General features: G+C 37.7%; 1 protein-coding gene across 6 annotated transcripts in view; it reads right to left on the bottom strand.

The window, feature by feature from the left end:
- Positions 1 to 15,852, bottom strand: part of CWF19L2 (CWF19 like cell cycle control factor 2) — a 117,317-nt gene that overhangs the window by 35,083 nt on the left and 66,382 nt on the right. For all 6 annotated transcript variants that reach the window (XM_014860779.3, XM_014860782.3, XM_070490357.1 and 3 more), the window contains exons 11-12: positions 12,484 to 12,600; positions 10,712 to 10,849 (exon numbers count right to left, since the gene is read on the bottom strand). In XM_014860779.3, the coding sequence (XP_014716265.3) occupies positions 10,712 to 10,849; positions 12,484 to 12,600 (255 nt within the window). The remainder of the gene's footprint in view (positions 1 to 10,711; positions 10,850 to 12,483; positions 12,601 to 15,852) is intronic.

The following is a 15,852-nucleotide window of genomic DNA, read 5'->3' as shown; positions in this document are numbered from 1 at the left end:
AGCAAAATATCACTTGCATCATTTTATGACACCCAAATGTCAAATTTTCTTTAGAGGATGTCACAGGAAAATATACTTGATTTCACACTCTTGGATTACCCTCTTCCGAAGTGAATTTCATGCCATATCAATGAAAGTCCGTGAGAATGGAAATGGCTACTTTGAGAATGGAAATGGTAATCATGAGAACTGCAATAATCAAAGGATGCTGCAATGAGTTGGCAATTTCGACATTTCTTACCTTCCTCTAATCATGTCTTTAAGAAAGGTATGTCACTTAATCTCTCAAGATTTGCTATTAATATTACAATTTACTAAAAATAAAAAAATAAAGAATTTAGGTTCTAGTACATATTATGAAAATACATACTTTGTATCGTAAAGACTACTTCCATCAGAAAATAGATCAAGCTTTAAGTGTTACGAATTCAGAAAAAATAAAACCAATAGAAACACAAGCATCTTTTATTAGACAATAAAATCATCATTTTCTTACAATCTAATTACTTTGAGTCTTTCTCTCCCTTCCTACTCTTCTCTTGTACTTTCCATTTTCCCTCCCCTCCAGTCCATTTTTAATGCACTATAAGTACAAAAAGAATAAAATTACTGCCCACGGTGCTAACAAAATTAATGAGGAAAGACGTATATAGATCTCATGAAGATGTGCCTAAGTTTACGTTGTCAAGGAAACACTGACGTCTTAGATTTTAAACGGAAGAGTTTATATTTAAAGAATGTTGGAGTCAATAGAATGTATTTTAAGAAAGAGCAAAACACACACCACTTATTCCCAAATACCAATAAATGACACACTGAAATTGTACAAAGACAATTAAATTTAGGCAACAATCAACAACTATCCATTAACCTGAGTCATTTGAAAGGCAATACTGTTTAATGAAAAAAGCTGGACTGGGAGTTAAAAGTTGAGGCTTCTGGTGCTGGCTTTTGAAACTCATTAACTGTGGGAACTTGGAAGAGTTACTTAGCCTTGCATAAGCCATTTAATTCTCTTAGTTTCCTCATCAGTAAAATGTAGAAGGTTAAGCAAGATTAGTAAAACCCCTTTCTGGAATCGAATATTCTTTAGTTCTATGATTTTGAAGGAATAAACTTCCAAAAAGAAGTTACTATATACCTATTATCTTCTAAGAAATCATAATTAATACACTATCATCCATACTCTAAGATGCATATATACAGTATGATAATAGATGCACATTTCCTTTTTTTGTCAAGATATTTTTGATTGTTCTCTTTTCATTAATTATGTAGTGAATATTCAGGTAATAACAACTTAACTTTGATCTCACAGAAAACTCTACCCTTTTATTCCCCTAACCCCAACATTTTATGTTTTTTATGTCATACTTTACTTTTTATATTGTGAATCTATTAACAAATTATTGTAGCTACAGCTATTTTTAATACTTCTGTCCTTCAACTTTTATACTAGAGTTAAGTGCTTAACACATCACCATATTACAGTATTAGGGCATTGTGAATCTGATTATATACTCACCTTTAGTAGTGTGTTATATATAGCATACGTTTTCATGTTACATTTCATCCTAAACAACTCCCTTCAGCATTTCTTTGAAGGCAGTTCTAGTGGTGATGAACTCTCTCAGGTTTTGTTTCTTTAGGAAAGTCTTTATCTCACCTTCATTTATGAAGGGCATCTTTGCCAGGTAAAGTATTCTTGGTTGCCAGTTTCTTTCTTTCAGCACTCTGAATATACCATCCCATTCTCTCCTGGCCTGAAAGGTCTCTGCTGAGAAATCCACTGATAGACTTATAGAGCTTCCTTTGTCTGAAAGAAATTTTCTTTTTCTTGATGCTTTAAAATTTTTCTTTGACTTTAGAGTTTTATTATATTGTGTCTTGAAGAAGATGGTTTTGGACTGATATTTTGGGGTGACCTATTAACTTCATGAACTTGCACCATTTGAGATGAAAATGTATTCTGATTTTTTTGGGTAGAGTGTTCTATATCTCCCTATTAAGTCCAATGGTCTAGCTTTTCATTTAATTCCACTGTTTCCTTGTTGGTTTTCTGTCTGGATGATCTATCCATTGATGTGAGTGGATTGTTGAGGTCCCCTACTATTATTGCGTTATTATTAATACTGTTCTTTTAGGTTTGTTAATGGTTGCTTTATGTACTTTAGTGATCCTGTGTTGGGTGCATAGATATTTATAAGTGTTACGTCTTCTTGGTGAAGTGTCCCCTTAATCATTATATACTGCCCCTCTGTCTCTCTTTACCTGTCTTATCTCGAAGTCTACTTTGTCTGATAAAGTATTGTGACACCTGCTTTCTTCTGTTTGCCACTAGCTTGGAGTATCATCTTCCATCCTTTCACTATGAGCCTGTGTTTGCCATTGGAGCTGGGATGTGTTTCCTGGAGGCAGAATACTGTTGGGTCTTGTTCTTTAATCCATCTCTCCACTCTGTGTCTTTTTATTGGAGAATTCAATCCATTTACGTTTAGGGTGATTATCGATACATGAGGGCTTAATGCTGTCATTTTACCACTCGTTTTCCAGTTTTCCTGCATTTCCTTTGTTTCTCGTCCTGTGTATTTTGGTCTATCAATTGAGTTATGCAGTTTTTTATGTTGGGTTTCTTTGTTTTCTCCTTATTTATTATTTGTGTCTCTGTTCTGCTTTTCTGTTTAGTGGTTACCGTGAGGTTTGTATTCAAAATCTCATGGATAAGATAGTCCATTTTCTGATGGCCCTTATTTCCTTAGACTAAACCAATTCAGTTCCTTTCCTCTTCTCCTCCTAAGTTTTTCTCACATCTTATTTCATCTTGTGTTGTGAGTTTGTGATTAAAATGACAACACTATCTTTGTTTTTGGTGTTTTCCTTCCCTTTATCTTTAATGCTATTCTTGAGTATTTGCTAACCTGTTCTGATTTATAGCTAAATTTCTGATTTTGTCTACCTATTTATCTCCTTATTCTGTGCTTTGTAACCCCTTTCTCTCTCTTTTGTTTTCAGGTATGAGGGCCTTCTCGAGGATTTCTTGGGCAGGGGTGGGGAGAGAGCAGGGGTCTTGTGGCTATGAACTCCCTTAGCTTTTGTTTATCTGGGAAAGTTTTTATTTCTCCATCATATCTGAAGGATATTTTCACCGGATAGAGTATTCTTGGCGGAAAATTTTTGTCCTTCAAAGATTTGAATATGTCATTCCAGTCTCTCCTAGCCTGTAAGGTTTCTGCAGAGAAATATGCTGAAAGCCTGATACGGGTTCCTTTGTAGGTTATTTTCTTCTTCCTTGCTGTCCTTAGTATTTTTTCCTTGTCATTCACTTTTGCCAGTTTCACTACTATATGCCTTGCAGTATGTCTTTTTACATTGACATATTTAGGAGATCTGGTAGCCTCTTCCACATAGATTTCCATCTCCTTCCCTAGGCTTGGGAATTTCTCTGCTATTATTTCTTTGAACAAGCTTTCTGCTCCATTCTCCTTCTCTTCTCCTTCTTCAATATCTATAACGCTTATGTTGCATTTCCTAATTGAGGCAGATATTTCTGGGAGACTTTCTTCACTCCCTTTTAGTCTGAGTTCTCTCACCTCTATCTGGAGCATTTCAAGATGTCTATCGTCAATTATGCTAATTTGTTCCCCTATGATGTCTGGTCGAGCGTTCCAGGAACCCATATTTGGTTTTATCTCTTCCAATATGTCTTTCATCTCCAATATTTCTGATTGATTCTTCTTTATGGTTTCAATCCTTTTTGTGAAGCAGCTCCTGAACTCACTGAATTGTTTCTCTACATTCTCTTTTAACTCATTGAGTTTTTTGATGATAGCTATTTTGAATTCCCTATCATTTATATTACATATTTCTGTGTCCTCAAGACAGATTTCTGGGTACTTGTCATTTTCACTCTGGTCTGGAGATTTAATATTATTTTTGATACTGCTAGAGAGTGTGGCTCTGTTTTTGCACATCATGGTTTTATTTGGTCGCAGTTACTGCCTATCACCACTGGCTGGGGGTCAAGAGCTGTGTATTCTGAGCCCTCTGTGTTCTGCAGAGATCCCAGGCACTGGAACCTCTGCTGGGCCGGCAGGGGGGAGGGGCGCTTTCTTCTGTGTGCTCTTGGGGTTTTCTTGCTCTGCCCTCGCTATCTGCTTTCCTGGGATGTTGGCTTGATGAGGTCACCCTCATGTTAGCTTTCATCTCGGTAGGGGCTTTCCCTTAGGCTGCGAGGGCCTTCAGGGATCTTTGGTGTTCCCACAAACAAACGTTCCCTCCCCCATGCCTTCCCTCCCAGAGGCCACCCTAGGTCCCAGATCCCAGGCTTTTGAGGAGGGAGCGAAGTTTTTTCTTACCCTGTTCTACCTCCTCCAAGGGGAACTCCAGCCTCTCTGCCCTCCGTTGTATGGCTGCATGGGTTCCTCAGACCTTTCTGTTGTGTTTGGATGTCCTCCGTTGGAGTATAAATGCCTTTTTGTTGTATGGTGGAGGGGAGACATTACTGGGAAAGCTCACACCACCACGATGCTGACGTCACTCCCAATTTCATGAACTTGGATGTCCAAATCTTTCCCCAGATCTGGGAAGTTCTCAGTCATTATTTCTTTAAATGAGTTTTCTGCCCCTTTCTCCCTCTCTTCTTCTTTGGGACTCTTATGACGCATAGATTGTTTTTGTTAATGGTGTCTCATAAGACCCATAGGATTTCTTCATTCCTTTTCATTATTTTTCTTTTTGCTCCTCTGACTAGATAATTTCAAATGTTCTGCTTTGAGCTCACTGATTCTTTCTTTACTTGGTCTAGTATGCTGTTGAAGTTCTCTATTGAATTCTTCAGTTCAGTCATTGTATTCTTCAGCTCCAAAATTCACCTTTTGTTCTTTTTTATGTTTTCTCTTTCTCTGTTGAATTTCCTATTTTGTTCTTGTATTGTTTTCTTGATATCATTAATTGTGGATCTGTGTTCTCTTATAGCTCTCTGTGCATCTTTAGAGCAATTATTTTGAATTCTCTGTCAGGTAACTCCTGTATCTCCTTTTCTTTGGGGCCAGTTACTGCAGGTGTATTTTATTCCTGTGGTGGAGTCAGTTTCCCTGATTCTTCATTATCCCTGTAGTCTTGCACAGATGTCTGCTCATTTGAAGAAGTACTCACCTCTTCCAGACTTTATGGACTAACTTTAGTAAATGAAAATGTTCACCTGCAGGTGGAGGCAAGCTGGGCATGCTGGAGCATTAGACCCAGTTCTAATGGTGCATGGAGTCAAGTGTAAGGGCATGTGGCAGCACCAGGTCCAGGGGAGTGTGGTGGCCCCCTGGCTCAAGCCATTGGGGTCCACAGCATAAACAACTATGTGATCCTTGGCAGGTGCCATGAGGGGTCCATAGAGGCTGCAAGGGCTGTTGGGGTCCTCAGCACTGCCTCCAGGTTCAGCAGCTAGGGAAAAGGACAAGGGGAGGTAGTGGCCAGAGCCAGTGGTGTGAATATGCTGGATGTGGGGGCCAGCTGCAGCTGTCTATGTAGTGGCAGGGGCTAGCTGCAATCACACATGTAGTGGAGGGAGCCAGGGCAGGCAGTGAGGGCCAAAGTCAACTATAGGTGCACTGGCAGTTGCAGGGGTCCTGGCTATCAGCATGCACTACCATAACTATTGCGTCTCACCACAGGCATATGGCAGCGGATGCCAGGGGTGGGGGTCAGAGAAGACATGTGCAGGTACACAGCTAGTGGGGCTAGCTGCACGTAAGCACAGTGATACAGGCCAGTGACAGAAGAGAGGGCCTGGTCCCGGCCCAGAAGCAGCTGCAGGGAGCCTAGCTGTATGGCATGCTCTCCTGTTGCTGCACAGTCTCCCCCAGGACATGCACACAGCAGTGGAGGCTGGTGATGGGCATCAAGTCGGCAGCATGCAAGTTCACACCTGGAGGAGCTAGCCCCAAGTGTGCACACAGTGGTAGTGGTCAGCCACAGGGGTCTAGGCTGGTACCTTACACTCAGGCAGCTGCAGAAACCTGAGCTGGCTGCCAGTGTGGTTCCTGGGTTCTAAGGAGAGTTTTGGGGGGGTGGGGGGGGGAGGAGCAGGACTCAGGCAACTGGCATCAGTGAATGTTAATATCTACAGGGTAAAAGCTGGTGAAATCTGCAAGGGTTCACGTAGAACCACATGAAGATCCCACTTCAGTTTCACCCCACACAGAGACCTGGAAAGCTGAGACCTATGGAGATGATTAGGAATGAGGAAGAAATGTAGGGGCTACCAGTAGCAGACACACAGTATTAGTGATCATGGTTCCCAGTGAACTGCTCTGGAGACAAACCAAGCAACACTCATCACTTAAGAAACCAATGGCCAGCATATTAGTTTCAAAGATTTAGAATGCTCAGGGAAATGGTCTAATATCTTCAATCACAATTATTGCCAAATCAGCTAATAATAAAAACAATCCTATACAAATATTACTAAAATACCTCATAATAATACACAAACAAAACAAAATAAAAATATATTATAAATATGTTCTATTATTTGTACCCTTAAAGCAAAAAACAATGGTGGTGAAATACGAAAAACAAAACAAGCCATGATCCTTGTAACATGATTCAATGAAACTAAGTCTCTATCCAAACATGGTACAAGAAAAATACACAAACACCCTGACATGTTTTATTTTAAATTTATAATCATAAAACTCAGATGGACCTTCAACATTGCCTGGCAATCCTACTTTATTTCACTGACCAGTTCTCTCAAAGAGCATTTCATACTTTCTTCTCAAACCTCTAACACCCCTTCTTCACCATCACTCTCAGCTGATAACTTTAGTCTTTTCACTAAACTAACAGAAGCAATAAGAAGAAAACTAGTTCATTTCTCTTCTACCACATTTACAAACCTACCTGCATCTGTACACTTTAATACTCTGCCTTTCCTCCAGTCACAATCAATGGAAAGTAACCAGCTCCTTTCTAAGGCCATCTCTTCATGAATCTCCTGATATTCACTCTTTAACCCATTACAATGAGGCTTTTCTCCTTATTAGACCAAGGAGACCACACTTATCAAACTCACCAGAAACCTCCACAATAACAAATCTAACAGTCACTTTTCCATCTTCAAAGATCTTACTCAACCTCTCAGAAGCAGCTGACACAGTTATTCACAACCTTCTTCCTGTTTTCTCCAGCTTCCAAAATACCATTCTACCTCAATGACTGCACCTTCTCAATTTCATTCGTTGAATCTTTTTTGTTCTCTTCCAGACAATGCTCCAGGGCTCAGTCTTCAGACTCTCCTCATTAACAATTTCTTAAATCTCACAGCTTTAAACGCAATTAAATTACAGCAGCGTCCAAATCTATATGAGACAACCAACATCTACGTAGAGTTCCATAGGCAGTCACACCACACCGCTGTGTAAATGTCTAACAAGCATTTCATACTTCATGCGTCCATAACAGTATTCTTGACCTCCCACCTCCCACAAAATCTGTCCCCCTATAAAGTTTTCTATTTCAATAAATGATATCAGCATTGCCCAAATCCTAGCATTTCTCACCAGTTTACGACCTAATCCAAGGCTCTCTCTGAATCAGTGCGCTATCCTCTAAATAATCACCCTGCTTCCACTCTTGCCTCTCTACATTACCTGCTCCAAAGAGCTGCCAAAAAAACCTTTTCAAAACATAAACCAGCAGTTTCCAGTCTGGCACTTAAAGGGCTGAGAAGTCACCACTCTGCCCCAACAAGAAGCACAAAGCTCAACAAACTGAAAAATCAACAATTCTTCTTAGATCCATCAAGAAAGTGACTACCCCAAAAATCAGAGAGACAGGTTGGTACAGAGAATCAAAATTTGTCTGTGCAGAAACCAATAGTTCTGTGGGAACCAGCGCCAGGGCAGGAAAAACTAAACTGTAATTGACCAATTGCCAGAGGCTCAGTGTGGACAAGTCGGAGAGTTAAAAACTTCAGGGGGACCCAAACACAGGGGTCCTCCCATAATTTTGTGAGTTTTACCTTTAGGAGCTCTATCAGGTCCTCACAGTAATGATGAGGAAAATCCTCTCCCGCGTCCAGCAGGGGGAGGGAAAAGGAACCATTTTGAAATACACTGGAGCGTTCTGTTATTCTTAACAAGGATTACCCTCAGAGCTTAACCTGCTGGGATTTTATCAGAGCTTAATCCACTCAAAGGAAGGGATACACCCAACTCCAGCCTCCCCTAGCCATCCTATCCCAACTAATGGGGAAGGATGGACTGAGACGTACAGGTGAAGTTCACAGTCCAAGTGCACAGGCTCACCAAGAACAGATGGATAATGTAAGCAGAGAGATGGAAATTCTAAGCAAATAACCAAAATAAAGTGCTGAAGATCAAAAACACTAAAAGAGAAATAAAGAATGCCTTTGATGGATTTGTTAGAAGACTGGATGGCTGAGGAAAGAATTTCTGAGTTTGAGGATATGACAACAGAAACTTCCACAACTGAAAAGCAGAGAGAACCAAGACCAAAAAAATTAGAACAGAATATGCCAGAACTGTAGAACAACTATAAAACATAAACTAGATATGACACTGTCCTACTAGAAACCTTCAAATGGCTTTCTATCATTTAAAACAAAAACAAAAGTTCTTACACCATGGCCTAGAAGACCTGACATGGTCTAACTCCTGCTATGGTATCTCCCATCTCATCTTCTTCTTCTCTTTCCCTTTCTCCCTCTATTTCCAGTCACATATGTCACCCTGCTGTCTTTTAATGCTCGTCAAGCTTGTCTCTGCTTCAGATCCTTTGCATCTGCTTTTCTTCTGCATGAATATTGTTCCCCCAGGTATTCACATGGACCACTCCCTGACTTTGTTCAAAGTCTGCGGAAACATCCTCTCCACAGAGAAGCCTTCCTTCAATACTTTACTGAAAATACCATCCTACCTCCTTCTACTTTGCTTTATTCCTTACAAAAATATTTTCTATTGTGTAAAACAGTCATGAACGGCATGACATTTCGGTCAATGATGGACCCATAAGATTACTACCATATAGCCTAGGAATGTAGTAGGCTATATGATCTAGGTTTGTGTAAGTACACTCTACGATGTTTGCACAATGATAAAATCACCTAATGACACATTTCTAAGAACATATCCCTATTGTTAAGCAACACATGACTGTGTATCATTTAAGTTATATAATATTTTATATCACATATTTGTTCATGTTCTGTCTCACCCACTAGAAATATAAGCTCCTTGAGGAAAAGAACTGTGATCTGATCGCTTCTCTACACCCAGCATCTAGAATGGAAACTAGTACAAATTAGGTGTCCAATAAATAATTACTGAATTAATAAATGACCATTAGAATTTTTAACAAGTTTTTAAATCTTGTGTATAAACTTGAATAGACTATGATAAGATTACCAAAACTATATTTAATTCGGACGTCCACATAAAGTTATCTGTCCCATTTCTGAAAGGAAACTTTAATAAAAATATGTCCTTCTTTCTGCACTGACTTTCTAGACCCTAGGAGATTTCCAGTATTTCCTCCAAAATAAAGAGTAGTAAAATGATCCTAAAGGGCTAAATTTAAGATTCCACACAATTCTTGGAGGTAGAAAGAATGACCACTTCTTTTTAAATCCAAGTTTGTTTTACTCCCCCCAACACACACATACACACACAGATTACCTTGGTACCTTTGTTCTAGTTTTCGTTAAAGTTAATTTTTTCACCAGGTAATATATTCACATAGTTTAAAAAAAAAGTCTCAACAAAGTATACAGTAAAAAGTATCCCTCCTGGCCCTCAAACACCTAGTTCATTCAAACTCATACCACCAAAAAATAACCACCAGTATCATAAGGCAGGGATAGGCAAATTTTTTCTGTAAAGGGCCAGATGGTAATTATTCTCAGCTATGTGAGCTATAAAGTCTGCCACAGCTGTTCAACTCGGCCGTTACAGAGCGAAAACAGCCTGAGACAATATGTAAACAAATGTGCATAGTTGTGTTTCAATAAAACTTTATTTGAAAATATAGGCAGTAAGCTGAATTTTTCCACTAGGATCAAACCCTGACATAGAGCCAAGCTTAAATACGTCTCTTTTACAAAAAATTTTAATGGTAGTGTTTAGAAGGGATTGCAATGGAAGGGACTGCAAGAAAGAATGCTATTTGAAACAAAAATTCATCCTACTGCCCATAATGATGTATTAACGTACATTTTCATATAAATATAAAATATAAGATTTTCATATAAATAGACTTAAGATTATTCCAAGATGCCTTCTCTATAATTCATAATATGTTACTCCAAATATACTCCTTGTGACATAATTATGAAGAACTGGAGGAACATTAAGACAAAACACACTGGTAACCTAATTAGCATAGCAGCATGTTTCCAACACTAAATTCTGGCCCAAAACTTTCCCTTAAATGATAGATGAAATACATAATTCATGTTTTCATGGAATACATTAAAAAACTAAACCAGAGTCCACACTTAAAAACAAACTAAATCTAAATACATATTTCCCAATCAAATCCATTCCAAAATGCATGTTCCTAATATGTCTTACAAAGGATTTAATTCAATAAAATAAATCAAGATTAGAAAGAACCAGCTCTCTCTGAAAAGTCTATCATTGCTACATTGAGTAATCAGCTTCTCAAAATTCAAAGGTATCCTAGGAATATACCTTACCTTAGATGCCATTCTCATAAAAAGTTTGTTCTGATTTTCTGCTGTTCCCATCTTTTCATTCTTGACTAAATCATTTAGGCTTAGATTATCATCATCATGAAAGTATCTGACCCTTTCTTTTTCCTCATGAGTTAAAGCCTACAACAAAATGAACATTATTAATCTAGGGAAAACATGAGTTTCTGAAGTATTTTTAATGAATTACCTATAAATCTGATATTAAAGGCAAAAATCCCACTATGTATCACAATCTCTATTCTATCTGCTTTCATGTGAGAGAATTTCCATTAGAATAACACTGCCTCCTTCTTCTGTCCCTTTACTTTCCTTTTCCCCAGGGATGGAGGCATGACATTATCTGATTTCTGAGTTTGGGGGAAAAGGAACAATTGCCTTATCCCTTCTTCTCTCCTTTCTGCTCTTCTCCTCTTTGTAGTAAAAATCCTCTACCACTCTGGAGGGAAGTCTGTAGTTATCCAGAGCTCCAGTAAGCATATGGAACATGGAGGTGAAGTATTAGCAAACCCACTACAAGCAGTTGTATCAGAAACAAAGCTGATATTTTGATTCGCATCTAAATCAACCCTGAGTTTTCCTCTCAGTTGGTTCCGTATGTAGATGTGGGAAAGAAAAATGCCATTTATTTCCTACCAAATCAAATCTCCCCAAAAGTGTTCTCACATTCCCATATCCACATAAAACCTGCTCTTTACTTCTTTGAGATCTTTGGAACGACATTCCCAATATTTTTATCCAACATTACTATTCTTATCTTCACTAGCTTGAATCTCATATTCCATGACTTCAATCACTCCTGGCTCCAGACCCTTAATTTCTGGCCCTCTTATCATTTCATTACACTCAAAAAGCAAACCTCAATCCTGAATGAATGTGTCTGCCCTGTTTACTCTTATACTGAGCTGCTCAGTAGTAAACAATTCAAAAAGAGTCCTTGATGCCATGTGGCCACGTATCTATGGATCCCTAGCCAGTTCTGTCATTTCATATAATTCAAACCTTTACTATTCTCCTGCCTCATTTCCCCTCCAAACCCCTAAGTCCTCCCATTTCATTAGAAGAAGTATCTATCCCACTTCTGTTTGCTGCATGAATTATATACTATCTCCAGCAGCACAGGCACTCAACAGACAAATAACAAACATCTGACAGAAAAATTCTGAATGAACAAATCTTTTGTGGACCCAATTACCACTTGTATTATCTTTCAAATTAAAAACAAAAAATCTAACTCGGGAAAACTGAATATGTTGTTTTTGCCATCTCAAGAGTCTCAAGATAGCACTAAAAACTAATTGCGGGAGCTGGAAGATGGAAAAGAAAATTGGGTTTATAAAGAATCACAGCAACTACATACTTTTAAGATCTTACTGTATGTGGATACCCTATCACCAGGTCTCATATAAGCTAACACAGATAACAGGCCTGGGAGACCAAAGTTTTCCCTAAGAACTATGGTAAATATGTAAAAAGCAACTAGAAACATCATCAAAGAAATGTACACTAAAATTAAAATTGCCTCAAACCTTCAATGTTCACAGTCATTTGAAAACTGTAGCTGAATTGGATTCCATTTTGTAAAAGGCAAAGGGATATAACTAAGAATAAAAGTAATAACATAATTCACTATTTTCTAATGTTTGCATTATAAAGCTAAATTTCAGAAAATATTTTGAAGTAGTCTGATGCAAAGAAAGCCCAAGGGGGAAAAAAGATATTCTGAATTAATAAACCAAGACATATGTTAAATATACCATCTGTCTCTTCCTTCTTCCTCCTTTAGGTTCCAGAGGTTTTCCTGGTGTGTTCACAGGCCATACTCTTCCAGACTGATCTGTTCTGACAAGGATCACTTCTTGCTGGTCTTCCTTCTATGGAAAAATTTAGAGATAACTTTTGAAATTATTGTGAAAGTGCTGAATGCTTATATTTAATAACCAAAAAAAGCATAAAAATGATTCTAGCTTTCACGTAACATTATGGACTATCTTAAGTATCCCAGACTTTCATTACCCACTATAATGTAAAATGATCATAATCTTTTCAGGGGAAACATGGGAAAAAATATCCAAAGCTTATTTTATTTTTTTTAAAAAAACAATCATAGGGGCCGGTCTGGTGGCGCAATGATTAAGTTCACACAGTTGGCCGGTTTGGATCCTGGGTGCCAACCTATACCCTGCTTGTTACACCGTGCTGTGGCAGGTGTCCCACATATAAAGTAGAGGAAGATGGGGCACAGATGTTAGCTCAGAGCCAGTCTTCTTCAGCAAAAAGAGGAGGATTGGCAGTAGATATTAGTTCAGGGCTAATCTTCCTCAAAGATAAATAAATAAATAAAAATTAAAAAAGCAATCACAGAAGCAAACTACAAAACAAGTTTTCATCTGCACAATAGTAAAAGATGACAAAGTACCAATATTCCAACAGGGATTGTATATGAATGCCCATCACTTACGGAGCAGATGTCAAGATTAATGGATGTTTCTTCAATTTAAAAATCCTACTAAAACATGATTATAAGAAATAAAGCAAGTAAATGACAAAATGAACTTGTTAAATTAAGTACTATAATGATACTCCACACAACTTCTATTTCTGGCATTAACAACCCTCATACACTTTTCACTTCTGACTCTTCAGAAGAAGTTGTATCCCACATACTTTCAATCCATAATCTTTTTCCTACAAACTTTTAGCCAAATACATGCCTGATGCAGTAGAGAATAGGAGTAAACTTCATTATTTGATAAAAACAGAATGTTATTGGAAGTTCTAGTAAAAAATCCCATAAAGAATATCACATAACTATTTTACTAAAAATCACTTTGAAACAAGACCAAGCAAATTATTCACATTTCAATTTTCTTCTCAAATCAGAATCAATTATTAAAAACCATTTCAATTCCATTTTATAGAGATTTAGTTCCCCTGCTGAAATGGAAAAAAAATACATTATCGATTTTACATTCACAGACAATATTAAGTGAATTTTAAAGATTATTATCCTACTTTTCTTCTTCAATTAATTAATTAACATTAATTAATGAAGTGTCACATTTTAAAGCGTACCTCTACTCATTCACTTAGTGGACAATAGAAATGGGCAACACATTATAATCCAGCTTCTAAGTTTATCATACTGCTAAAGCTGATCTCCCTAAGGACTTTCAAATACTAAATCTAATAAATACTTATCAATTATCATCTTCCTTGATTTGAAAGTATTTGATTCTGTTTATTATATTCTCAGTCTGAAACTCTTCTTATTCTAGTTTTAAACACTCTACTCTTTCCTGGTTCTGCCTTACCTCTCTGACTCATTCATTCACTCATTCAACAGTTTTGAAGTGCCTACCTTATGTAGTAACTAAAAGAAATACAGTCCCCGCCTACAAGAAGCTTATAGCCTATTGGGGGAATTATTCTCTACATGAATTATCAGTATAAAGAAAGTCAATTTCACCTTCTCCATTTTAAGCTACCCTTCAAATGCTGATTCCAGGCGGTTTCTATCCTTCTAGCCAAAAACCTAATTATCCCTCCTACTGCCAAAAAATTCATTATGCTATACACAAATATAATTACGCCATTCCTTGCTAAAAAACCTGCACAGATCCCAAATCATCCAGGAGATCAATATCACTCTTAAGTGTGGCCCCACAGACCAGTGGCAGTCTGAGAATTACCAGCCATGAAATATGCGTTAACACTCATGAGAAGTACAAAAGTTGAGTGTTTACAAACTTTTATAGCAATCTTAAAGAGCAATTTTATGTTGCTTCAATCTAAATAAAAATTTAGACCTACATTTTATAATATTTTTATTTCATTTTCTATCATTTTTATTGTGTTTTTCAAAACTATTAGACCACGATGGACTGGAAAATTAAAAAAAAAAACACCTCACTCTGATGCTACACCACAGTCTGAAAAACACTGTACTAGAGAGTGGAATAAAGGCCAAGCACCTTAACACAGCATATAAGGCCTTAAAATTCACTTTTTTTCCAGCTCTTCATAATTTCTACTATACATTTTGCTTCCTAAATAATTTTAGGCATATTTATATTGCTATACCATAATCTTTTCAGTAACTATTTGTCTATTTACAATTATCTGTCTTTGCTACTTTGCCAGGACAAAGACTAAGCTGCACACTACCTGGTATCTACAGTATCTGGCACAGTGTCAAAACACAGTGGGTCTCAATAAATGCTTAACAAATGGAATTAACAAACTGGTGCCTCAGACAGATTAATTACACTCCCAAAGCTAATCCACTGTCCCTTCCTCTCTCCTCTTCTCCCTGCTTTTCTACTTTCTGTTCCTCACACATGCCAATACAAAGGACTTTAAGTTTTCCCACTTTGGATACCCAAGACAGAAATATCAAGAAAACTAGAAATATTTAGTAAGTTCCATATTTGCTACATTAATAGAGAATATGGGGCTTATTTGAGAATCTATATCAGGGTCAAAAACATAGGCCAAATCCAGCCCACTGCCTGGTCCATGAGCTAAGAATCATTTTTACACTACTAAATGGTTGGGGGGAAATCAAAAGAATAAGATTTTATGACAAATGAAAATTATATGCAATTCTAATTTTTGTGTACCTAAACAGTTTTATTGGAATACAGCCACACTCATTTACGTATTGGCTATCGCTGCTTTCATGCTACAACAGCATGAAAGTCATGTAGTTGAGTAGTTGTGACACAGACTGGATAGCCCACAAAGTCTAAAATATTACTATTTGGTCTCTAGAGAAAAAGTCTGCAAAACTGGTTTTTTTTTTTAAAAAAAAGATTGGCACCTGAGCTAACATCTCTTGCCAATCTTTTTTGCTTCTTCTTCTTCTCCCCCAAAGCTCCCTAGTACACAGTTATACATTCTAGTTATAGGTCTTTCTGGTTGTGCTAATGTGGGACACCACCTCAGCACAGCTTGACGAACAGTGCCATCCATGTCCATGCCCAGGATCCGAACAAGCGAAACCCTGGGCTGCCAAAGCGGAGCACACGAACTTAACCACTCGGCCATGGGGCCAGCCCCTACAAACCTGTGATGTATACTATTCTTCAGCTGACACAATTAATTCAAAATCATTTAGAGACTCT

Source organism: Equus asinus, chromosome 20 (genome assembly GCF_041296235.1).
Source record: "Equus asinus isolate D_3611 breed Donkey chromosome 20, EquAss-T2T_v2, whole genome shotgun sequence".
NCBI classification, from domain to species: domain Eukaryota; kingdom Metazoa; phylum Chordata; class Mammalia; order Perissodactyla; family Equidae; genus Equus; species Equus asinus.
Note: the sequence above shows the minus strand (reverse complement) of the source record. Positions and strands in the feature narration are given on the sequence as shown.